We start from the raw sequence: 24,739 nt of genomic DNA on the forward strand, positions 1-24,739 counted from the left end.
TACGGCGTGTGCTCCTGCGGTTGTAGGGAGTTCGGTGCAACTGCTAAAAGTAAGGGCTTTGCATCCACACGGTCTGGCTTCCAAGTCTAACTTGACCCCACACCAGCTGTGCTATCTTAGGCAAGGTACTCAACCTCTCTGTGCCTTGGCTCCCCTCCTCTAGAAAGCGAAGATTAAACAGAACATTTTCTTCATGGGGTAAATTTGTAGTGATGGAAGGAAATAGTGCAAACAAAATGACTGATACAGGGCTCGGGAAATCATTATTACAGGGATGGGGGGAAAACGAGGTCCAGAACATGGAGGAAAAGCCTAGTGTTAGAGCCCAGAGAGAATGAATGACAGGTGGAACTCGGAGCAGCTTGTGCACCAAGGCAGCGGTGTAGGAGCTAAACAAAAACTTCTTCCACTTTCCGGTTTTGCCCAGGGCTATCTAACCCAGCGCCATCAGGCGCTCACACTATTTTATGAGACAGATCCTGGTCGTGGAGCCAGGGCGCCACCAAGTGGCCATAGGCACACAATACAACCCCAGGGCGCCAGCTCCCACCAAAGGCCCCCTGGTGGTGTGAAGTGGCACCTGCTGGGCCTCCCCTTGCCCAGCCCTGAGCGGAAACAAGTCCCGGAGAAGGGGACCATCGGTAGCTGGGATTCACCCAAAAAAGCGGAAAATGGAGCCATGAAACCCAACAAGCGCTAAAGCACACCCCTAGAAAACAAAACTCCCCTTCCCGTCTCCTGTGTCCCGGAGGATTGCATACCTGTGGCTGCTGCCCAGCAGGGCCAGATGGTCTGTCTTCACCGTGTAGTGGCCGAAAGGCACCCGAGCCACGAGGTAGCAGAAGTGAGCTGCCTCCACCATCCCCTTCCCGGCTGCAGGGAAGGACAAGCCCCAGTCACAAAACGCGCTGTGCCCACGTGGGGACCTGTCCTCTGGGGGGGGGAGGGGAGGCCGCTGCAGGTGGACTCAGACGCAGGTCAGAGGGGACCAGCCTCACAGCCCCCAAACCACCCCACCCTCGGTTTCTTTCCCCACCACAGGTTTGGCCTCCGACATTCCATTTCAATTCTCTGCAGCTAGAATGTTTCACGTCGCCCCGAATGGATTTCTGAGTAGGGATTTTCTAAGCATTTGAGTCCTTCCTGAGGGCAAGAAGCAAGAACAGATGCCTACACCTGAGCAAAGACGTGGGCCGTTTTTTAGAAGGAGCCACGTTTAAAACCAGGCTTCTCGGCCACCTAACACATTCCCTGCAGAAATGAAACAACAGGAAGGCTTTCCCCCGTGCTCAGAAAAATCACATTAATCACCAAACTGCTCCGGGGCTTCAAGTGCCCTCCCACACACTTTCCATTTCCTCCAAACTGAGTTCATTGAAGCAGGTGAGGTACCTAGCACAGCCCCTGGCACCCGAGGGCTCAGCACACAAAGTGTCACTTTGTAGCTGGGTGCTGAGCAACCTGCCGTCTGACTTGGCACAACTTCACACAAAGCTATTTTAAGTTTAACAGAGTGGTATTTCACTAAGTTCCACAAAGAGAACCATGATTTCTCCATGTTCTGCCCCTGAACCAAACCTGAGAGACTGATCTGAACCATTCAATGGCCCCCAAGTGTTTATAAATAGGCCACGTTCACAGAGCGGTGCTAGAAATAAAGGGGATGCAACTACCCAGGGTAGTTCAGGCAAAAATGGAATTTCCTGTCTGCCTGTGCTGGGTCACTGCAGGACTAATGGCAACAGGAGGGGACATGCCCCGTGTCCTAACTCATCTTCTGGGAAGTCTGACCAGAATAGAAGGTCCCCTGCTGAGAGAGCTGCGAACTCCAATCTCAGGGCCTGGCCTGCCCTGGCGTATCGCCCATTTTCTGGGAAGCAGAGAGACGAGCAGGACACTTCTTTCTCTGGACTTTCTGTCCCCAGAACATTGAGGCTCCTGGATCAAAGGCAAGCTGGAGACATAGCCTTGGACCCTCCACTGAACCTGAGAACCAAAGCACAAGGCCTGGAGCTACCCTAGAGGGGAGGGCGGGGACGTGTGCGGGCTTCTGCTTACCCAGGGTGTCCCCCATGGTGACGATGGCGCACCGATGCAGCTCCGGGTCCCCAGCCTGATTCGACAGGATCACCGCCAGGTGAGGCCTCCAGTCTCCCCACTGCTTGTCCCCACAACTCTGAGAAGCAGCGGGGGAAAAAAACGGAAAGTTCACTGAGTGGTGTCACCCTGGCCAGGACGGAGGTCAGGAAGGCTCTTGTCCACTTCCCAGCATGGATGACTTCAGGGAACACCTGCTACACTGCCAGCCACGCTGCTGCTCTCAACTCGAAGTTCTCTTTTTAAAAAGCTAAACGCCCAGATGGATAGGCAGACAGAGGGGTAACATAGGTAAAATGTCACTATTCCTCACCAATTTTCAAACTGCTTTCTGGTGCCTCAATCCCAACAGCTGGGGGGGGGGGGGGGACGAAAATAAAACCCTGATGCCTCCGTGGGAGAAGGAAGATCAAACATTCTGGGCTCCTGAGGCGAAGAGTCCACATTAGCGTCAGAAGTCAGGGGAACACTGGGCTTTTTAATACCTTACAAAGGGCTGTGTTCTCTGGTTTTACAAAGCCCTGTCACATACCTCATCTTCTTTAATCTTCACAACAAACCTACCGCCACTTGGAGGAGGAAAAAAATCAAGCCATGTGGCCCAGCCCCTTGCATTCCTAGCCAAGAGCTATGCCCGCCTCCCTCTGGTGACAATGCAGGGGCAGAAGATGTCCACCAGGGGCAGTAGAGTGTAAACAAAGACCACACCAATGGTGCTTTTGCTACCCTCTGGCCCTGGGGCCACCTTCTCCTGAATGAAGGGGGATTCCAGGGCAGGAAACATCGATAAAAGAAACAACATAAGGTCACAGGAGTAACACGGGCCCGATTCAACTGGGGTCCAGCCTCTTACTAGCTGTGCGACCGCCAGCAAGCTTTCAAATGTGCTTAAACCTTTGTTCCCTCGTCTCTTAAATGGAGATCACGATTTCTACCCCAGAGGGTTATTGTTGATAAGAATATGAGCTGGGAAGGTACAGCACATAGCACAGTGCTGCACACTTGGTTTGCACTTTATAAATCACATGTGGGTGCAAACACACGCACACACACACACAAGCCCAGCAAAGGAAAGAGGTGATTTGCAGACCAGTCTGTCTTCCAATTGTTACCTCGAGTGGGTACGGATTGACAGTAATACCCAAGATCTGGGTGTCAGAACACTTCACAAATCCTTGGTCTTTGTAATTACCCCAAGGAAGCAAAGATGCTTCCTCCGACTCCATTTTATGGAGTCAACTCTTTGTTGACCTGGGCAACGCAGTGAAAACGAGAAGGATGACAGTCATCGGGCACAAGACTAAGAGCAGCTGCCGCTTACTGCACTCTGACCATGGACCACTCCCCACGCCAAGCGTTCCTTCCAGGAACAGTCCCCCAGGACAGTAATAAGTGGGTGCTGCTGTTACCCCCAACTTAATGCGGGAGCCAGGCCCTTTCTTGCTGGAGCTGAAGAAAGCAGGAAAAGAAAGGCCTCTGCTAAAAACAGCAAAAACTTAGAAATCATCCTTCTGTCTCCTCCACAAGCGATTTTTAAGAATCCCTGTGAAGCAGCCATATGGAGGGAGAGCAAGAGAGAGAGAGAGCGAGCGAACATTTATTCACCAATTTTAATGCGCCAGGCATGGCGGCTGACGTGTTCAGATATCACCTCCCTTTAATTGTCACGGTAGGTCCATCGGGAGTGGGAGAAAAACCAAAGAAACAAGGACGGAAATGAAGAGAACATAAAAGCTAACAGACGCCGCTGAAAACACAAGAAGGGACACACAAGGTAGAAACTAGAGGCGCAAAAAAAGAAGAAAGAAAGCAAAAAATTTTTTTAATGAAATGAGGTGCATTTCAATGGCATTTCTGAAAAGAAAACCAAAACAATAGAACAAAACAATCACTGAAGGACATAATGGAAGAAAACTTTTCTGAACTGTAAGATAGGAATACACATATTTGAAAAGCATGCTATATTCCACAAAAAACATGACCCAAACAGTCACCGAAAATGTATCCTAGTTCCCGGACCTCAAAGATCAGGAAGGAGCACTTGGAGCAAAAAGCCCGAGCCTCTCACAGTGGGACAGCTACCCAGTGGGCCTCGCATGTCTCCTGAGCCAAATCCAAGTCCAGGCAACGTGTAAAATCGAACGTGTCCAGCTGTGAAGGGTCAAGGCGCAGGGGAGGGAAGGGAGAGGAGCCTGGGGAAGCCAAGGCAACAGCTGTGGGCTCTCCTGTTCTTCAGCCGAGCCGGTGTGGAAGGGCAGGGTCTCCAGCACCTGGCGGACCTGGGCTGACCCCAACTGCACTCCCCACCCGCCCTGTGCCCGTGGCCCCCCTCACACCTGGGCACCTCTGTTTTACCTCGGCCAAACAGGGGAGGAGTCCCTGCCTCCTCACGTTACATGAAATAACAAGCGTCGAAGTGCATAGCACAAGGTAGGTGATTAACAAACTCTTATTCTGATTTTTAATCATCAAAGCCACCACGCCCCAGTTCCAGAGCAGTCTCCACCCACCCCCTAAAGCCCTAGGAAGTGGGGTGTTGCCGGGGCCCTGTCCGAAAAGTACCGTGGCTGCCTGGGGGATCCTCCCGGACATGAGCTGGAAGAGGGTCTGCAGCGGGTCGTTGAGCGCCAGCGTGCTGGTGAAGCTGCGGGGAGAGGGGCCATCAGGGGGACCCAGCCAGGAGGGCCTTTAACCCACTGCCTGGGAGGCTCCTACGTATTTCTGTTTGGTTTCAGCAGCTTAATTTGGAACAAGAGTTTCTCTCTACTTTTCCATTGTGCCTTTGTCGCCCTCACTTTTCGGGGTGGGGGGTGGGGGGGGAAGAATCTTCACTCTGCCCCACACCCAGGCGTATCTTCATGATTGGTTGAGGGAGGTTTCTGCACTGCGGCAGGGACACCCGAATTCTTGGGTAACCATTTCTGCATGGAGGTGACCCACTCACATTTCAAAGAGCCCCAGAGGGCCCCAGCAGTCAATCTGAACCTCTTCTCGGTGGGCCCCTCCTTTCCAGTGACCCCCACCCCGGCCCCCGCACTCCTACAGCTCTCAGCCCCCATTTCCCAGCTCATCACCAGCCTGGGTCGTGGTGCTTTTACTCACAGGCACTAAGCTGCCATTTTCAGTAACCAAAAAGGCATCGAACAGAGACCAGCAATGGTCCCCATGATGACAAACCAAGAGATACGCCTGGCGGTGATATAATAAGCTCTAGAGCTGAATTGAAAGAGATATTTTTCACAAGTCACTGGGTACCGTCGAGAATCAATGGCCCAGGGCGAAAATCTGTAGCAGAAGCACACGCTCCCACGTGGGGCAGGGGGAGACTGCTTTCCAAACCCCAGAGGAAAGTCGTCCCTCAGAGCGCCATCTTATAGCAGCGCCCTGGCCTCGCAGGCTCAGAGCACGTGACGTGATGAAGCTCCGTGCTCTTCCCCATTCCAGCCCCTGTGCAGGCCGAGTGCACAGCCACGGCACCAGGGCCTGAGCAGCCCGAGGGGCAGAACCATGAAGAGACTCCGTGGAGGCCATCGTGAAGAGCGGGCTCCCGGGGAGGGTGACAGCCGCCAGCCCCGAAGACGGAAGTTACACTAGAGTGTCCATCCCCCCAGCCGACTCTCTGCTCCACGGGACATGTGGCGATTTACACGTAAGTGAAGCTCAGAGGGTCATCCCGCCCGTGCGGCAGGTCTGTCCCAGGGATGCTGACTAGGGCTGAAAGGCCTTGCTCAGAAACCCTCCTCCCACACCCACTAGACCTACCACCTCCATCAGATCCGATTCTCTCTCGCTGTTTCATCTGCCTTAGTCTGAACTCCTGGCTCTGAACTTACACCTCTATTCCTGACTCGTCCTGGTTTGGGCATTTGGCCTGGTCCGCCTGACGCCTGGATCTTGGCGTGCCGGCATGATTTCTGACTACGTGTATCCCTTCGGTCTCGTAATCTCCCACTGCCCTGGGTGAAGGCTGCAGGATCTGTAAACGCCCTCTCCTGCCACGGCTCACAGTCCTGCTCCCTGAATCCCTACCTTCTTCTCGGCACCGCGGTCTCCACTGCAAGACTGAGCAGTGGACAGGCACTGACTCTCAGCCCGAAGGCCCCGCCCATTAACCTTAGTAACCGTTCCCCTGTCCTTGCTGATGGGACTGTCCGGAACAGCCCCTTCCAAAGACAGAAGCTGTCACAAGGCAGAAACCCAGTTCCTTTCTGGAAACCCTGACTCAGGGGATATTGCTAAAACGTTCTCTTCACCGTCGCAGGTAGGAAGAGTGTGTCTGTGTGTAGACTGTTGAATCTGGAGAAGAGAAATACTCCATCCCACTCAGAAAAGAGAACCCGGACGAATGCTTGGGGGGTGGGTGCCTCAATGCTTCCTGCATTTCTCCCTCTGTCACCGCCCCATTTGGTGGGGAGGCCTCTCCGCGCCACCGGTCTCCATTGTGAGTCCCCGGCTCACCCACTCATGACCCAGCTGTAGGTCCTGGGGTCCATCTTGCTGGACAGGAACAAAGCGTGGCCCCACAGGTGGTTCTTCATGGCCCACTCCAAGGCTTCCTGGAAACGAAACATCACATCCGGTGTTGCGGTGTGGCGTCCCCACCCCTCCTCTGACAACAAGAACAAGCCGCTGCGCTTAGGAGCTGCCGTCCCCTGGGCAATAGAGATGGGGCCTCCATGAAGACTCTTAGTGTCCCGCCTGCAGACACGAAACAGGAGTCGTGCGAAAGGGGCTTTCGCTGGTCCGTATGTCTACGCTGTCCCTCTCTCCAGCCTCAACTTTGTCAGAATCCATTGTTCTCTTTCCTTGGCTCCCCCTCGAACACAGCAGCCCCTTAGCCTAATCATCGCCGGCAAAGGCGCACACACTCCTGTGGACCTGAGCACCAAAAACTCGAGAAGCACCTCCCTGCAAGGACTGAGTCTCGGAATACAAGTGACAAGGAGATACAGCTGGCCCTCCGTGTCCTCGAGTTCCACACGCCCGGGTCCCACAACCTCATGCACCGCAGGTACAGTAAACTGGTACAACCCTTAGTAAGGCAAGTGTAAGTAGCTACCAGAATCACAAACCACCTGCCCTCTGGAACATCTCCACTTCCAGAAATGCATCCCACAGGTACTCTCACGCAAGGGGAAATGACAACGGCTGTGCGTTGCAGCCTCGTTGGTGACAGCAAAGGACTGGACGTACCCTAAATGTCAGGATATAAGGGCTTCGTCCATCATAATTGATCTATAGAGCCCTGTGTGGGCCACCAGATATAATGAGGAAGAAATTTACACATTACCTGGAGCAGGGCTCAGCAAAATGTGGCCAGAAAGCCCGATTCCGCCCATGAGCTAAGAACAGTATTTGCATTTTTAGATTGGAAAAATCAAAAGAACAATATTTCATGATGTATGGAAGTTATACATAATCCAAGTCCCTGCTGGACCGCCACCATGCCACTGGTTTACTTGCCACCTGTGACCGAGTGTTCGGAGCCCAGCAATCGCCAGCCCAAAATATTTACAGCCTATCCTTTTACTGAAAACATGTGCCAAGATATTTTGTTAGATAAACAACAGAAGGTGACGAGGGGTGAATGGTATGCTGTTAGAAGAGGAGAAAGGCATCTCACACGCATAAAACATCTCTGGGCACAGCTCAGGCAGAGACCCAGTGGCTGGGCGAGGGGCGCCATTTCCCCCATTTTATCCTTTTTAAAAATCTTTGGAATCCATTGATTGAAACTGATTTGAATCATACATCCAAATATTATTAAGTTCATTTAAGACTTTCGTAACATGCAAGTTTGACTTCAAAATTAAACAAGGCACGAAAATAGGTCAATTTGTGAGTGATGGATATAATAATTAGCTCAATGGGGGAATCCCTTTGCATGATTTACATGCGTTAAATCTTTACATTATACACTCTAAAATCTTACCATTTCACCTGTCAAATACACCTCAGGAAAAATTTAAATAGTATAAAAGTAAAGTTGTCTGATTTATATGTCAAAAAATTAAGTGAGACATCACTTCATCTGTGGAATGAAAGTATTCATATTGGCAGGTATATCTTAGATACAGCTGGCGGGGATACAGCTTGGAACAAACGTTCTAAAAACTTATTTAGTGTATACATTCAGGACTTTTTAGAAAATGCATGCCCTTCAACCTGGTGATGCCACTGCTAGGAATCGATCCTTAAAAAATAATAATTAAAAGATCCAGCAAAGACTTCTGGGACAAGGGGCTCAAATTGTGTCATTTATAATGGGTGACAAAAATGTAGCTGGCCTACATAGTCAATAGTAATGGATTTTAAATAAAATCTGATGCCCTCAGATTGTGGCATCTCAAATGGCGGGATGGTGCCCAACCATTTTTAAACACTACGTTTTAATGGCATGGGAATGTTTCACTATATAACCTTAGGGGTAAAAAAAGTACTTGTATATATGATTTAATTTGCTTTTGAATAGATATGCATAGAAAATGCCACGAGAAAATATATCAAAATGTTAACGGGTGTTATCTTTGAATGGGAGGATGATGGCTGTTTTTCTTTTGTTCTTTTTTAATTGATGGAAAAGTGTATAAAAAACTGAACTTGTGTTCTCACTCTTTCCCCAGATCAAATTTGTCGTGTATAAACTATAGTTCCCAGTCCCAATGCTACTGCAGATGCCTCCCCTGCCTGAACAAGGAGCATCGCCAGCTAGCTGAACATCCCGGCCATTGCTGCTTGGTTACCATGCAGTCCAAGGGGGTTTCAGACGTGTCCGCTGCTGCTTATGCAGCAAGAGAAATAGGTTTGTAAAGCACATCTTTCGATTTCAGGACACTTCTGTCATTTTAAAAAAATGTGTAATTATTTTGTTTTACCCACACCATCGTTAACTATGTCATTAGTTGTGTTTGTGATATTTCAACTCCCAATATTTTCAGAGGGTTTGAAAGATTATTAAGAAAAACACCACTCAAACTTTGTTCCGCTTACAGATGGAATGAGAAAAACAATCGCTTTCCTTTCCTTAACTAGAAATTCTTGAGTAGTCAAGTCTCCTTAGAGACTTGAAGATTATATTTTTTAAGATCTACAGAGTTTGAGAAAACCAAATTGATCCCAATTCAAGAGTGATAAACATGAAATGACGATCTACATTTGAATTCTTTTCTACTCCTTAAATATCAAACTGAAAATGTGCTCCCTCGTGGTTTTCTTTTCTTCGTTGTACCTTCCTGAGCTGAAGTGCTGTGAAATGGGTATAAATACAGGGTTGGGCAGAAGTAACCCCTGCTTGGGTGTGGTTGGTCAGGATAGGGTTAGGGTTATGGTTACATATGGGTGTAACAATTTACAGTTTTCCTTTGAACCTTTCACCTAAACTGTCACATGGTGTGCTTGAGTGTGATATTGTTATGTTACACGGTTATGTGCTTGTGATTTTGTAACATGCATTACTTGTGCGGGACCCTGTATTACCCTCCGCGTAGAGGAGGGCCGAGTGGTAGGGACAGACCGCAGTTGCTTTTTTAAAACAAGCCTGGCGGGGGCGCACTCACCTTCTTCCTTCCATAGTAGAGCAGTTTGGTGAATTTCTCCACGATCTGGGCGGGCGTCTCCACGCTGGGGGGAATCTCCCCAGTGAGCAGGTTCCGGGTCCCCACACTGAGCACCGGCTTGTCGTCCTCCTCCGTCAGGCTGATGAGATTGGCCACAGGCGGCTGCCTCTGGTACTTGTCCAGCTTCTTGCAGTCTTGCACCAGCAGCTCCGCAATGTCAGACCCCACCATGGACTGCAAGGCAAAGCCAGTCACCAGAGGAAGGAAGGATCCTCCTCCTCGTCCTCACGGCACAGCCCAGGCTGAAGAAGCAGACCTGGGAGCACCCGCCTTCTTTGTGGGGAAGCCAGCCCTGGGTTGCTGCATCCCGCGGGGGTGCCACCAGGTTTCCCAGAACACCCACGTTCTCACAGGTGTGCCGCTGCCTGGTGCAGTGACCCAGCGACTTCCCAATACCCCAGGCCAGGAGGCGGGGGGGCTGGCAAACTGGCACTGAGAGCGGAGCACTTGGGAGGCACGTGTGGCTTCTTTACTATTACCTTGGATAATTACGCCATAAGCCGAACCTTACTTCCCCAAGGAAGGCCGACATTTCAATCCAGCTGCTCCTGCCCCCCCCACCCCCCGAGGGGCAACACTCACCCCATTCTGCCGGCAAAGGAGAACCAGCAGCTGCCACAGCAGAGCGGAGTCTCGGCTCCCTGAGGTCTCGGACTTGCGGCTCTGGGCTGCTTTCTGCTGGCAAAACGTCATGATGTCCACCTTGTGGACGTCTTCCCTAAGGAGAGACATCAGGGAGCCAAGGATGAGTGGCAGACTCTTCCCCGTGGGGACCGGGGGCTCCTCCCACGGTGCACGGCCGCTGGCTGGGCTGGGACCATGAATGAGTCTGCAGCCACAGGCGGTCCTCTCCTTGGGGAACAGGACGGGACTTCGGAGACTCTCACGGTCGCTCTCCCCATGTCACAGGTGAGGAGACTGAGGCTCCGAGACCTGAAGTGACTGCCTCGGGGGAGGGCAAGAGCCCAGACTTTGGAGTCGGGTTCAGACCCGGGTTTAAACCTAGCTTGCCAGGTCTCAGCTTACACACAAGCATCTCTGTCCTCGGAGCCCCAGCTTTCTCCCATAAGACAGGGATCATTTTAAAAATCGATCTCCCAACAAAAAGGAAACAGCAAATTGGGCAGCATGTATGGAGTGCTCGATGAACAGGCAGCACTGTGTGCCTGAGACCATTCAATAAAATCAGCGCCCCGTTGGAACCAATACGCTAGTGTCCAAACATGCAACTCGGTGCTGCCCGAGTGTGGGAAACAGACAACTCAGCTTCACCTGGAGACCCTGTCAAAATACCAGATGGGGACTCGCCTGGAGGGGGAGATTCAGGGTACAAATACATTTATATAACAGCGTTGATGCTTAAAGGTCTCACAGCCACCATGGGTAGGCACAGCCGGCGTTACATCATTTCTTAAAGGGAAAGCTAAGGCCAGAGAGAGCTCACTGAGCAGTCCGCCTTGGTGTCACTAGGTAGTAGGATGCCTGGGGCTGGGACCAGGGTCCTCAGACATCAGCAGGGGCTCTGCCCAGCAAAGGGCATTTAAAAGCAGTTCTAGCTCAATCCTGCAGAGGGCAGACTTGCACACTGTCCAGGAACTCACACTGGCCGTCCTATTTCTCCAGAAAAAGGCAAGCCTTTTTTCCCCAACTCCACTGGACTTGTCTGTGACTTCAGACTGCTCTCCTCTCCTCCGTGTCTGTTAGGCACACAGAACACTGAAACCCCCTACTATGTCACTGCTGCAAAATGGGACCCATTTCGTATTTTTAAACGTTTTTGTTAATTTTTCTTCCGCCCCTTCAAATACCAAATCGCTTGTGGAAAAAGTCTCAGACCACACTGGGCTCTGTCTGGGAGCACAGAGAATTCTGGTGCATTGGGGATCAACACTCTCTCTCAGAGAAGCCAAGAGCAAATCCCCCCAAATCCTACTCTGAGCTGGAAGACTACAGGTTTCAAAAGCCCTTCTTCGGAGGCTCACAGGGTGATTTACCGGATCAGGGGTCCTGAGAAAGTTCTCATCTCCTCTTGCTCCTCAGAATCATTAAGAATAACCTGCAACAAAAATTAGATTTGCTCTTCCAGACCCTGTTCACCCAACGCCCCTTACAGTCAAGCCCAGGGCCAGAGCCCGAGGGCAGGGTCCCAAGGTGTGGCTCAGTGTCTTGTAGAGAAAGCAGAGCACGCATGAGTTCTCCGGTTGCTGAAACTGCGCCAACGGCATCTCAGGAAAAACTCAAGTCCAATATCACTTCTTCAGAGAAGAGTCCCACCCCTTCCTGCACACATAGCGCCCCCCGCAGGGTGCACAGCTCCCAGTTCCCCACAAGGGGCCCCCGTTCCTGGAGATGCCCAGGCTCAAATGAGAGGAAGCAGGGAGCAGCGTGCTGATATGCCAGGGACGCAGACTCTCTTTACCTCCATGCTGTGCAGTTCGACCAGGGCCGTTTGCCCTTCCCTGGGAGAGCTGGGGCACACACACACCAGGTGACCTCCTGGCCCGAAACTCACAGGCACATGGGGGATGTAGAACTTCATGGGCGCCTTGGAACCAGCTGCCGAGACGTCCTCTGGCCAACAGACACAGGTGGACACTGTTAGCACGACGGCCACTGCTTTCCTTGACTTAGAACATGCTACGGACGCATTTCTGTCCAAATTCCACCTGGGAGCTGGGTGGGCCACACCCTTAGAAGCAGCCCATGCTTTGAGTCAGATTTAAGCCCCTGAGCCTCTGTCAGAGTACAATGCAAGCAGTCGAGGGTTGGTCCAGATGTTAACAATGCACACAGACCAGAGTCTCGGTGGTGATGAGAGGCTAGGACTTTTAACAAATCATCCACCTCCAGGCAGAGCAGTCATGCTCTGTGACCTGCCTCTGCTTTACCAAATTGATTCCCGGGTCCACTTCCTTCACCTGCTACTTAAAAGCACCTACATGTGCCTGGTGGTGGCTCGGAGCCGGGTTCCCTTCCAAGAACCCACTAGGATGCAATGTCCAGGACGAGAGAAAAGCTGGGGAATGGAGCCAAGTTGGCCTGTCTGCCCTGAAGATCTCTGTGGGCAAATGAGGTGAACAATAACCCACTCTTGGAAACCAGGGTGACAGTGTCTTTCCAAGAGACTTGCCACCCAGCCTTCTTCCCACTGGACGCAACCAACCCCTTGACCACTTCAGTACCCACCGTCCTGAATTGGTCTCCAGGCTGCCGAAGCCACGGGGTGGTGGGACTCAGAGGCATCTGCCATGTACTGGCTGAGCTCGTAGCTGCTGGAGCTGAGGCCAGATTCCTGCTGTTGCAGAAGGTTGGACTCGCTGGTCAGCAGTGGCTGCAGGTTGAAGCCAAAGGAAACGCACGGGAAGAATCAGAAGTGGTTTCAGGGAGAGGGTCCCCCCAAGTGTTCACGAACAGCAACAAAACTGGAACTTTCGAATGAATACAGCGCATTTGGATGTGTTGCAAGGAAAAGAATGGATGATTCAGCTGACAAGTGCTGTGCTAAAGGATGTGTATGGCCCAGTGGAAAGAGTGCGAGCCTTGGGCCCAGGAGGGGCCAGGAGGTTGGGATTCAGATCCCAGCTTTGTCTATACTGAGCTGCTATGGCTTAGTGACACGAGACTCTGAGCTGGGCACCCTCACCTGTAATACAGATCATCATACCTGCCTGGCACAGTGCAGGCACCAACTATTTAACGAGCACCTACTAGGCTCCAGGCACTGTGCTTTCCCTGGGCTACAGGTGTACAGGAAACTCATGGAACTTACTTCCTGGGAAGGGACAAATGAAACGCTGGATACAAGAGCTCTTTGCACATGGTCAAGTGCTGTACCCATGTGTGGCTGCTGCCATTGTGTTGTTACTGCTGCTGCTCCGGATGCTAGTGCCCTGGCCTGCTTCACACTTGGTATACAGAGGGGACCGTTCCCCCAAATCGTACAGAGCCAGTCGGGGGAACAAAACATATCCAAGACTGTCAAACATTAAGGACCTGTCTCTACAGCATCTCTGCATCTTTTCCATAAATCTAAATTTTTTCCAAAATAAAAGCTTATTTAAAAAGTGTTAAGAGTTCCAGTGTATGTATGGCCCAGGCAGTATACACAGTAAGATTTTAGGAGACAGAGAGGGTTTGCTAAAAAGTCAAGAATGGTTTCGAGCTCTGCTTTCCAGGCCTGTCTGCAAAAGATGCCAGCAACTTCCTCACTTCCTGGGTCACTCGAGTTGCTAGTCCCCCAGGTTCCTGGTGGCAGCCTCTTCTCTTCTCTCCCACCACCTCAGAGTGACTCAGGTGACATTTCCCGACACAGCCAACTTGACAAAAGTGCAGATTCGGGCCCCAGGCCCTTCAGATTGAAATGGGAAGGCGAGAACGAAGAGGAATGCGGGGAGGCTCTGCCAGGCAGGGCGGCACTAGGCCCCTCAGCCTGCAGGCCGCTGGGACCCCCCACCCACGGGCCCTGCCCTGCCATGGCTGACAATGTCCGTGGTGAGGCACCGTCTCAGGCCCCTGCCCCCACGTCACTTCCGGTTACCTTATTCTTCTGGGCCCCAGTGAGCAGACTCTCCGGAAAGAAGTCCCCAGGCCTCTCCTGTCCAGAGTTCGGAGCAGGGCTGTCTTTGTACAGGTTCCCACTCTGAGATCTGCAGCGAAATGACAGGGACAGGGGAGGGTTTCTGGGTGAGCCAGCCAGGCTGAGCGGCCCTCTGCCGGAGGCTGCCCTGTGGCAAGGGGCGGACGGGGTCAGGTCGGCCTGGGTGCCACAGGGAGAAAGCGTGGTCCTTCCGTGCACCACCTCAGTTCATGAATACCAGGACAGTAGGGACCCCCATGCTCCCCAGGGCAGGAACAAAAACCGCCCCAAGCACTGCAGGGTGGGGTTGGTCCCTGCAGCAGCCCAGCATCCTGGAACAGCGTAAATCAGAGCAGTTAGGCAGGTGGGCTGCAGGCAAAGACGCCAGGCCTGCGGCCGCCAGGACAGGTGCCTGAACCAAAGGCTGTCTCCATCCCCTGCTCTCCTAATCCCAGAGGATGGCCCGCTCTCCGTACGCAGGAGTGGAAAGGGGGAGCCTCCCAGCCCCGGCAGGGCCCCGTCACGAGAACTCCCGCAAGGCCACACCTGTTCTGCGGCCAACAGAGCATGAAGTCCCTCCCCACTTCAGCGTGGACCTCAGGTAACAGCACCTAGACCAGCCCAGGTCTGGGAGCCACGTCTCAGGGTAAAGAATCTCTCCACCCAGGGCTACTGCTAACAGCCGGCCTAGGCCACCCTGGGCTGCACCCGCGTCCCCGGGGGGCAAACCCCCACACCATACGGCAGAAGCAGACGGGCTTCCCGAGATGCAGGCTCTGCACCAGATACGCCGGGTTTCCCTAATGCAGTCTGGTGGGGCCAGGCCAGGCCGACCTGGCCTCTCCTTGCACACTCACTGGAATGGGGTCGCACTGTGCGTCCCCAGTGGACTCTCCTGGTTTTCACGGTGATGCTCACGGAGGTACTTTGGATCTCGATAATCTTCGGACCAGAAGTAAGGGCTCGCTTGCCTTGGCACTGCACCCTCAGGAAAAAAGAAAAAAGAAGAAACAGAATAAAGCAGGTCACGTCCGGCTCCAGAAAGTTCAGAAAGGCACCTGCAGGCTCTGGGGCTGAGTCCCTGGGGCACAGAAGTGTATTTGCCAAACTGAATAAAATTGGTCAGGGAGAGCTAATGATGAACATCCCCGAGAGGCACCTCAGTCCCCCCTGAACCTATCAGTATGGTTTCTTACAATTGTACAAGTTGGGGTATTGTGTGTGTGTGTGTGTGTGTGTGTGTGTGTGTGTGTGCGCATTTTCAGTGTTAAAATAGATTTTTCTCTTTGCTAGCATCCATGAGCATACACGGAAAACCTTACTGTTGTGTAGGGTGCAGATTCCTAGTGGTGCCCATCTGCACCCTCAGGGTAAATGACGGTCAGACACACCCCAGCCCAGGCACACGCTTTACCGACCCCTGGTCAGAGGTCATCTGAGCCACAATGAGAAGTAGAAGAAAAAAAATGTGGATAAAGTGCAAAGTGTCCGTAATATTAGCAACAGAATGAGCGTTTCAGTGCATCATCCACACATACAAAGAAAAATGACTGCTTTCTATCTCTCCTGGAGACAGCAAGCACTAGTGTCTTTGCTGTGACCTTGACTGACCAAGAAAGAAGGGGCAGGAGTTCTTTCTACCTCAGCAGAGCAGTGCGTCCAGGGGCGCTCTGAGCGCGGCCGCCTGGGCCTCTGCCCTGTCCCAGAGGCTTCTGGGAGGATATTCCATACCTCTTTCTTCTCGTTGCTGCTGCGGGTGTCCTCGGTAGTAATAACCTCCGTAAGCATATTCTTCCCTTAAAGCTGAAGGGTGGTAGCTCAGATACGGGTCCTCAGCACCAGGCCTAAAATGTCACAAAGAAGGCCAGCCATTCAAGAACGAGTGTGGCAAAGAGAAAAACCAGTGGAAGACTGGACCCAGGAAGCCACCTCGGAGGAGAGAATTGTGTCCTCAGTCTAGAATCCCTTTTAAAAGTCGCAGTGAATTCTAGATCCGATGAACAGGAAATCCAGACTCAGAGCAGGAGTAAGTAAGGTCTTGGTTTCAGAACCAGACTGGGATTTTCTCAGCAAAACCGTAGCTATAGTCTGCTTCTTCTCCATGGTCCTCTTTACTCTTCAAGTACACACATCCCACCACAGAAGACAACATCTTAACAAATCCCTTCCCAGGACGACGGTGTAAGTATCCAATATGCCGTTGTAATTCCCACGCATATTATGGATGGAAATGAGACGGAAAGAAAAATGATTGGAACTATCTGACATCTGACTGCTTTTACTGCCTCTGTCCTCAACACACCTTTGAGAAGTCCGCAGTACAGAAGGACCAGGGAAAAGAACGCCAGGTTGTTAGTGTTTTTATCAGTTAACAATTCTTTAGCACTTCACGGAGGCAAAATTTTTTAAAATAGTTTTCATCACTTCAACCCTGAACCTGTAGGCAGGTAAATATTACCCCACCTGGAAAAGCTAAAGTGAACACAAGGAGCTCCCATTGTTCCCTAATAAATTAGTTAAGTGCAGAGCTATCAGTGAAAACTCAGGGGCGGCAACTCCAGAGATCCAACTTATAATGACCTCACCGAGACCTCCTCCTTCTGAACTTGGGGCCTGCAAGCTTGTATCTGCTTCCTCTGAGGTTGATTTCTTTTACGTTCCCCTTCATTCATTCAACACCTATTGTTTCTGGATGCTCATCACCCTCTCGGTACTGTTCTAGCTACTAGGGCTCTTCTCGGTGCTGGGGGTGTGGTCCACAAACAATGGGGAAGTTTTTACAAAGACCCCTAGGTTCCCTCTGCTCTCTTGAATTTCACCATTCTTTCCTCCTTTCTACCCTCTCCCCCGCCCCCAACACCCGAACACAGACATTCTGATGGCATCTTTAAGAACAGCTAGATCAGGAGCAGAACCATAGAAATGAAGATCTCATGGAGGGTTAGCAACAGGGGAGTGGGAGGAGGAGAAGGGGGGAGAAGGTACAGAAAATAAGTAGCATAGACGGTAGATAGAAAATAGATGGGGGGGCAAGAATAGTAGGGGAAATATAGAATCCAAAGAACTTGAGACACATGGTCATAAACTAAAGGGGGGAGTGGTAGGGGTGGAGGGGAATGAAGGGGGGGAATAGAACAACTGTAATGGCATAATCAATAAACTAAAAATTAAAAAAAAAGAAAACAAAAAAAAAAGAAGCCCCACTAGGGGTTACAGAAGAAGGCAATACTATTTTCAGTCACCAGAATCCAATCTGGGAGAGGAAAGTGTTTAACTGAATCAATGTAGTAGGGAGGAGAGGGAAAAGGCGGAAAAAAGAAAAGGAACAGGAAGAAGGAAAAGAACAATGTGTCCATAACCACAGAGGGGAGTTGGGTCCATCCCAAGCTCCAATACCGTACCATGAACAGAGCTGATGGGGATGGCCACCTTCATAATAGTCGCCCCCGGACACAGGCCTGGGCATGTAATGGGGCTGCTGCCGGTCTGCCCTAGGGTCCCTCTGTGGCTGGGGGCTCCTGCGGACATCTTGCCACTGACGGAACCTCTCTCCACCATGCCAAGGGTGAGCGGCAGGCTGAAGATACCCGTCTCTCCGAAGGCCGTGGTCTGGACCCTGTGACTGGGCTGGGGGCCTCCCCCGAGGCTGTGGCGGCCACTGGGGAGTCCCAGGCTCCATCCCCGACCTTTTGACCTTCTCTCTTGTTTAAAGTCAGTTGTGTAGTTACTTCATCTCCCTGCAGACAAAACAAAAAGACCAAACAAATGATCAGGCTTATATCCAAGCATGATGGTTAATTAGGTTTTTTTTGGGGGGAAGCATTTATGGTCCTGAAAATCTTCTATCTAGAACAAGCCAGATAGACACTGACATAGAAGTATCTGGGGAAAAAAAAATCTCAAACACATACATGAAATAAATAACAGGCTAGACGACTATATTGATGTGGCTTTAAAAATCAAAAAGTAGAGTTAGTTGGAGCAGCAGTAGATATGGGAAGCCTGGGAGAGAGAACAGTAATAGGCAAAGCTCCAAAACACTATCAAAGTATTCCAATGAAAGAAATGGCCATTTATTCCGCCAGCAAATGTTGACTTAACATTTACTGTGGGGGCCCCACGCTAACCCGGAAACAGGGCGGGCCTTGGACGGGGCTGTAGACCACACTTCAAATCTCAGCTCTGCCACTTATTAGCTAGTTCATTTTTTTAAGCCTCAGTGTCCTTATCCATGAAATGGGAATTCTAACAACTCGCTTGCAGGGCTACCATCAGAATTAGAATAATTTAGGGCATGCCCAACCCCCCGGCCTGGTCTGTGGGGATTGTTTCAATAAATAGCAGGGTTAGAGATAAAGAGCAGGGGAGTGGGAGCATTGGAAGGCATTTCCTCAACAAAAAGAAGCTCAAATGGACCTGAAAAGACATCTTTTCTGAACCTATAGAACTCACCCCATACTATGATACTATGGCCACGCCTGCTCCAGTCCTGGAGGGCCAGCAAGACGAGAGAGCCCTGTCCAGTGATCCCCTGGCTGCGGATGTTAAAACCTGGAAATCTCCCCAGAACCAAACTGATTTTCCCTACTCATTTTGCAAAACCGGCGAGTGCCCAGGGGGTGACAGCTGGCCCTCCCAGAGCCCTGGCCCTCCGCACAGAGCTGACCTGCACCCGGCGTCTCCACAGGAAGGCACATGTGCGCCAGGCCTTGCTCCCGCTCCGGGAGCCCCTCCTGTCGGGGCAGCACCTCAGTTCCGTCTCACCCCCTATTTTCTCACCACGGGGGACCGTTTTCAGGCGAAAGATTCTGATAGAAGCCAGTTCTCTTGCTCCCACTCCTGAAACTCCCAGGTGAAAGTAAAATTTCTTATCAGCACTAGAGGTCAAAGGGCATGTGTTGACATCAAGCCGTCGCTCCGCCCCAGTGGCATGGAGCCAGGGCCCACCGTTTGTGCCGAGCCCAGAGCACTTTGCAAACCACACCTGGAGGGCTTTCCATCTCAAAACCAGTCACAGCTCCAGAAACCAGCACCCTCTGCCCCATGTTACCCACTTTCTTGAAAAAGCCAGGCTTTTTCCAGCAAATCCCAGCAAAGGCCAAATGCCACCACTGTGAAAAGGTGTGAGGGTCTTCCCTGAAGGCCCACGGGACTCAATACAACGTGGACACACGTGAGGAAGTCTCCTTGCCCTGTCCCCCAACATTTTCACTAGACAGCCCGCCCCGAGTGCAAAGGCACAGCGCCCTGTCTCTTCACCCAAATCCGGTCATTGGGTTTTCACGAGATATCAGTTCCAGCAAGTTGGAGCTCTGTAGTGAAGGACACCAACCCAAAAGCACCTAGGATTTCCAGAATGAAGGCGTTACACCCACCGAGACAAGCCACACTTGCACAATCACATAAAGGACCCTTCCTGGCCCGCTCGTCTGGCAGGTCAGCAAGCACAGGTAAGAGAGAGAAAACAAAGGAGCCAGCATTCCCACACACCTGCCCGGACGCCCTTCCACCTGCCTTTCGTGCAGCTCCAGCAGCCTGGACCAAGAGTGTCGTCTCCTCTCCTCGTGGAGACTGTCAAAGTCCAGGTGCCACATCCACCGAGACTCACCTGGCCCTCCCCTGGACAGCCAGCCAGTTACCTTTGCAACTGCCCGGCCTCCATGAAGCTGACTCACTAGGGCAAAGTGCGGCCCGGCCACCGAGTGTGGGACGCACCTGACTTGGCGGGCTCGCTCAGAACCCGGGGCTCCTGTTTGCCTGGCCGTGCGCTGGGCCGAGTTCTCCCACACAAAAGAACATTCAAACCCCCACAGCAAACAAGGAACAGAGGCACCAGGGACAGGACACCCAGGAAGCCCGCAGGCAGCCCGGCCCAGCCAGAAAAGCACTGCCTCTGGGCGGTTAAACCTGTGGTTCTGCTGCCGGCCGGCTCTGCAACTTAACCTCCCCCGGTCTGAGTCTCTTCCTCTCCATACAGAGAACAACAATACTTAGCTCGTGAGGGTGACCAGGGGGATGAAGTGCTGGTAAAACGTCACAGGTCACATATGTGATGAGAATGCTCTGCAAATCAGTATTATCTTTCCTCTTAGAAAAGGTATTTCCACTGGTCGAAGCAGAGTCATAAATACCTGGTCTTTCTGGTTTGATTTTCCTCATTCACGCTTCTCCCCGTGGGGCCGTGGCTGTGTAACCAGTGTATTCTCTCGGGGGGGGGGGGGCAAATTCGAATGCCCAGCATTGAACTGAAGGCCCTGAAAGATGTTCTGTTACAATGAGAAAAATAATTTCTTGCAGTTGCAGAATACATTTTTTCAGCATTATTACGGTAAACACAGAGAAGCTCATGTTCACTTTTGAATTAATATTTTAAAACACGGAAAATCGCATCATACACCATAAACTTACACAATGTTATTGCTCAATTACATCTCAATAATTTGAGAGGTGGGAATAAAATTCAGAATTTGCTCTAAAAAGACCCCAAGAGTATATTCTTTCAACAAACACCTAACTTAGTCTCCATAAGATGCCAGGATTTGACACAAGACAACTTGAAGGACAGAGTCCCTGCCTTCGACAAGCTGGGAGCCAGTTCACCTCCCAAGAGGTCACTAGTGCAGGGACGGCCACCACAGTGGTCCTCAGGGTCACCACACTAATGTGCCTGAACTCTCAGGTTTTGTCTCGACGCCTGAACTGACTCCTCAGACTGGGCCACGGAGTGTAGGGTCCTCTGACCGTGGCCGTGGTTTCTTACCCCGGTTGTGGGCCCTGGCGTCTGGCTCATTAATGGCTGCACCTCCGTTTTTAACCCTCCTGGGAGGAGTCACTGGAGAAGGACACACATGACAGCAGGAACAGTGCACGGTCGGTTAGGACACAGACGCAGGCCTCCAGGGATGGGTTCTGACGTATCAGGGTGACATGCGTGAGCCTCTGACGTGATTCTTTTGGCTTATAACCGATGTTAGTCCTGGCCCACAACACCACCTGCATTACTGGAGTGTTAACTCCAAAGCTTTGCTGTATGGATGACAAAACTAAGGTCCAGAGAAGTGATGTGACTTAACCAAGGTGACCCAGCCAACCAGAAGCCTTGACTCAACTCCAGCAAAGCCACCGCTTGGGGCCAGCCTTGGAGGGATGGAGCCCATGGCCTCAGCCAGTGACTGGCCTCCTAGGCTGCAATTTATTCCTCTGGGTGAGCGGGGTGTCAGACAAAATGAGCAGCAACAGGTGCCACTCAGCAGTCCAATTATCAGAAAGGACAGGTGCCAGAAAAACATGGTCCAAGAGCCAGAGACAATTAGCCTGGCACAGGCACCATGGGCTGCCGGTGTCTGCCGTCCCGGAATTGGCACTCACAGCACAAGCTTGGGAATGAAGGCACGGGCCCAATTAGGGCTTCCTACAGGACCGAGGGATCCCACGTAGGAGCCCTGACAAAAGCGCTCCTTTAAATGCCCCTTCCTGGCTGCCTGCGAACCTGCCTTCCATGAACCTGCCTCTGCTGCCAAGAGCTAAAGAACAATATGTCACTCAGGAAGAAGAATGGCTCCATCCTTCCTTATCAGCCCTGGGCTGGCAGAGGTGGCCCCACGTCCCCTCTCCTCACCCCTCCCACTTGACTGATGGCCCCTGGACCAGGACGAGTGGGGTGATGGATGGATGCTGCTGGGACTTCTGACCTCACCTCAAGCTCCGATGGGCACAAGTGGCTCAGCACTCACTGAAAGAAATATAAAGGGCTGTAATGTGTTTGGAGTGTTCCCCCAGCCCCCAAGGCCAGTGGGACATACTCCCCAGAGGAGCAGTGCCACTTGGTGGCCTGGGAACAAGGCTGCCTGCATGTGCATCTCAGCCCCATCATCTGTTGGCTGCATAAACCCAAGTTCACGCTACTCGGGTTCTCCTTTTCATCTTCTGTGCAACGGGGGTAATAACAGAACCCACCTCACGGGGCTAGGAAGAGTATAGTTAGATTAAACGCCTACAAAGTATTTGATGCCCATTAAATACTTAATAAATGTTAGCTGTTCCCCTCTCCCTGGAAATGCTATAAAGTGTGTAGGGAACATTCCACACAGTTGCCAGAGAAGAATAAGCTGAGTGCCCACGATGCTGTGACAACCACACGTCTCCTTTACACTTAATCCAGAGCCACCAGACCAAGGGAACGCAGATAACCTATGTCACATGACTACACAGGAAAACAGAGGGGGTTAAAGTAAAAACACCGGAATGAGAAACGTCAATAAAGTGCCGCCCAGTGCTTCACACACTCGAGTAGTTGTAGCCCCAGTGAGGATGTTGGACGCACTGCATAAGCACCGATGTTATCCCAGAAGCAATTGCAAAATACGTTTTAGTTTTAACAAACGTAAATATTACACTATTGAATATTGTGGAGTAAAATCCAAGTTTGTGTTAACTTTTACCAAGCAGCATAAGACATCAAAGCAATTCCATACTTGCAATGAAACATAAACACACGTTCAGACGCACACACTCTGCACCCCAGACGTCACTCCCTGCCACTTGGTGGGAATGTTTGACGGACTCTCTAACGAGAGCAGACAGTCAGACACAGGTCCGATGAGCCAGAAAGAATCCATCCCTGCAGGTGACACGGTGGCTAAGCCAGGGAGACTCGGGGCCTCGCCGCACACGGCTCTTCCATGGATTGACCCGTGGCACTCCAGATAAAGATCCTCTCTGCGGAAGGTGTCCCAGTTCCCCCAGCACAGAGGTGCTTGTTCTCCAGGGAAGGCAGATCCTCAGGCTCCTTATAGAAGTGCACCCCAATATTTTAGAGTCAAGATGCTCCTCCCGATATAACACAATGCACATGAGTTACTCTTAACTCTCGTGCGAACTCTTTGAATAGAAGACATGCCACTCAGAAGCATTTTCCTCTCCAACTTCCACAGTCCCGTTTGTGTTTCCTTATAAAATGTCCTTCCCTCAGTCACTCTGGGGAGGAGCAGAGGTCTAGGGGGAAGGAAATAGATGTTGGAACCTGGATACAGTTTTGGCAGTGCCGCTGCCCAGCTGCGTGCCTCTGGGGAAAAATCACTCAATCTCTATGAACCCCAGTTCTCTTATCTTTAAAATGAAGTCTAGCCCTGGCCAGTGTGGCTCAGTTGGCTGGAGCATTGTCCTATAAACTAAAAGGTCATGGGTTCAATTCCCACTCAGGTCACATACCCTGGTTATGGATTCAATCCCTGGTAGGGACTCGTGCAAGTTAACCAATCGATGTTTCTCTCTCCCCATTCCTTCCCCTCCTGCCTATCTCTCTCTCTCTCTCTCTCTCTCTCTCTCTCTCTCTCTCTCTCTCCTTTCCTCTCTCTCTAAAGCAATAACATAATGTCCTTGGGTGAGAATAAAAAAAATTAAGTCTAAAAAGCAGATAACAGGGCTGTGAAAATGAAATAAATGCATGGAAAAACACGCAAATGCCTGTTAAATAGAGGAGTGGGTCTTCAATAAGTCTTTGTCCTTCACTTCCGGGGTCACACACCACTTTGTTGGCTTCTCCTCTACCCACTTCCCCATGCACAGAAATAGCCCATGTGTGCGCACAGAGTTAACACACACACTTTTCCACGGCTCTCCCAACCCTGTCCTCTCGGTCTGGACTGAGTGACTGCAGAAGGAGTTACGGTCCCCTGAAGTGCTGTTTTAATGCTACATTTAGCACATTAGGACAATGTCCATAGGAGCCACGTATGATGCCAGAAAACAGAGTTCAAGCTTCGGGACAGCAAGATGATGGGGAAGATTCTTTACTAAGCATCTGTGCCTGCAGCCATTGCCAGGGAGGTGGCCGCGCTTCATTATTTGGGGAGAGTGTTCCACAAATGAATGTGGTAGATTCCCTCTGTGCTGAGCAAATACTTACTGCCTTTCCTGACATTGCTTTGTGCTGTAATTTCCATGTGAGCTCCCTAAGAATATTTCCTTTTCCATTAACACTTTCTCTGCTTCATGATTTCATGACACTGTGACACCACGTCCCAGGGCTGGCCCAAATGTCATTCATGGAATGAACGATGTCACTAAATGAATCTGACTGGAATACACAGCTTTACCTTGGCATTAAAAAAAAATTATCTTCTATTCAACAAACAATATTTTAGACAAATATTAACTCACTATTTGTAGTTAGTAAATATTTTCTCCTGCGTGAGCTGACTCTCCAGAGTTCCTCTAATAAAGGGCTGTGCAGAAGGAACCCCAAACAGTCCCTGCTCCTGTTTAATAACCAAGAAATGGCATAAAACTGAGTAATTCTTGTATTTATGTCAAGCATCGTTCTAGGTGTCGACTGCAGGCCACTCTAAGGCACCAAGGTGAGCTGGTTCCTTACGCTTATGGAGCATCCTGCCTGCCTAACGGAGGTGCAGACAAGGTGACAAGCCACTCTGGTGGTCAGTGCCGGGGG

The 24,739-nt window shown here is 51.2% G+C and overlaps 1 protein-coding gene across 13 annotated transcripts in view; it reads right to left on the reverse strand.

The window, feature by feature from the left end:
* Positions 1-24,739, reverse strand: part of SEC16B (SEC16 homolog B, endoplasmic reticulum export factor) — a 54,014-nt gene that overhangs the window by 24,812 nt on the left and 4,463 nt on the right. For 6 of the 13 annotated variants that reach the window (XR_008391277.1, XR_008391275.1, XR_008391273.1 and 3 more), the window contains exons 1-15: positions 19,780-19,958; positions 18,956-19,128; positions 17,691-18,026; positions 16,021-16,133; positions 15,147-15,276; positions 14,251-14,359; positions 12,900-13,044; positions 12,133-12,284; positions 11,708-11,769; positions 10,296-10,431; positions 9,654-9,887; positions 6,556-6,653; positions 4,660-4,741; positions 2,059-2,176; positions 762-873 (exon numbers count right to left, since the gene is read on the reverse strand). Coding sequence is in view for 8 of the 13 variants with exons in the window: in XM_053663691.1 (XP_053519666.1) it covers positions 762-873; positions 2,059-2,176; positions 4,660-4,741; positions 6,556-6,653; positions 9,654-9,887; positions 10,296-10,431; positions 11,708-11,769; positions 12,133-12,284; positions 12,900-13,044; positions 14,251-14,359; positions 15,147-15,276; positions 16,021-16,133; positions 17,691-17,968 (1,769 nt within the window). In the remaining 5 variants the exon portion in view is untranslated. Of the gene's footprint in view, positions 1-761; positions 874-2,058; positions 2,177-4,659; positions 4,742-6,555; positions 6,654-9,653; positions 9,888-10,295; positions 10,432-11,707; positions 11,770-12,132; positions 12,285-12,899; positions 13,045-14,250; positions 14,360-15,146; positions 15,277-16,020; positions 16,134-17,690; positions 18,027-18,955; positions 19,129-19,779; positions 19,959-24,739 lie in introns of those variants that run through there. The other 7 variants (XM_053663698.1, XM_053663696.1, XM_053663695.1 and 4 more) reach the window with 6 other exon arrangements.

This window comes from Artibeus jamaicensis, unplaced genomic scaffold (genome assembly GCF_021234435.1).
Source record: "Artibeus jamaicensis isolate MK-2021 breed Jamaican fruit bat unplaced genomic scaffold, CSHL_Jam_final contig_327, whole genome shotgun sequence".
Classification (NCBI taxonomy): Eukaryota; Metazoa; Chordata; class Mammalia; order Chiroptera; family Phyllostomidae; genus Artibeus; species Artibeus jamaicensis.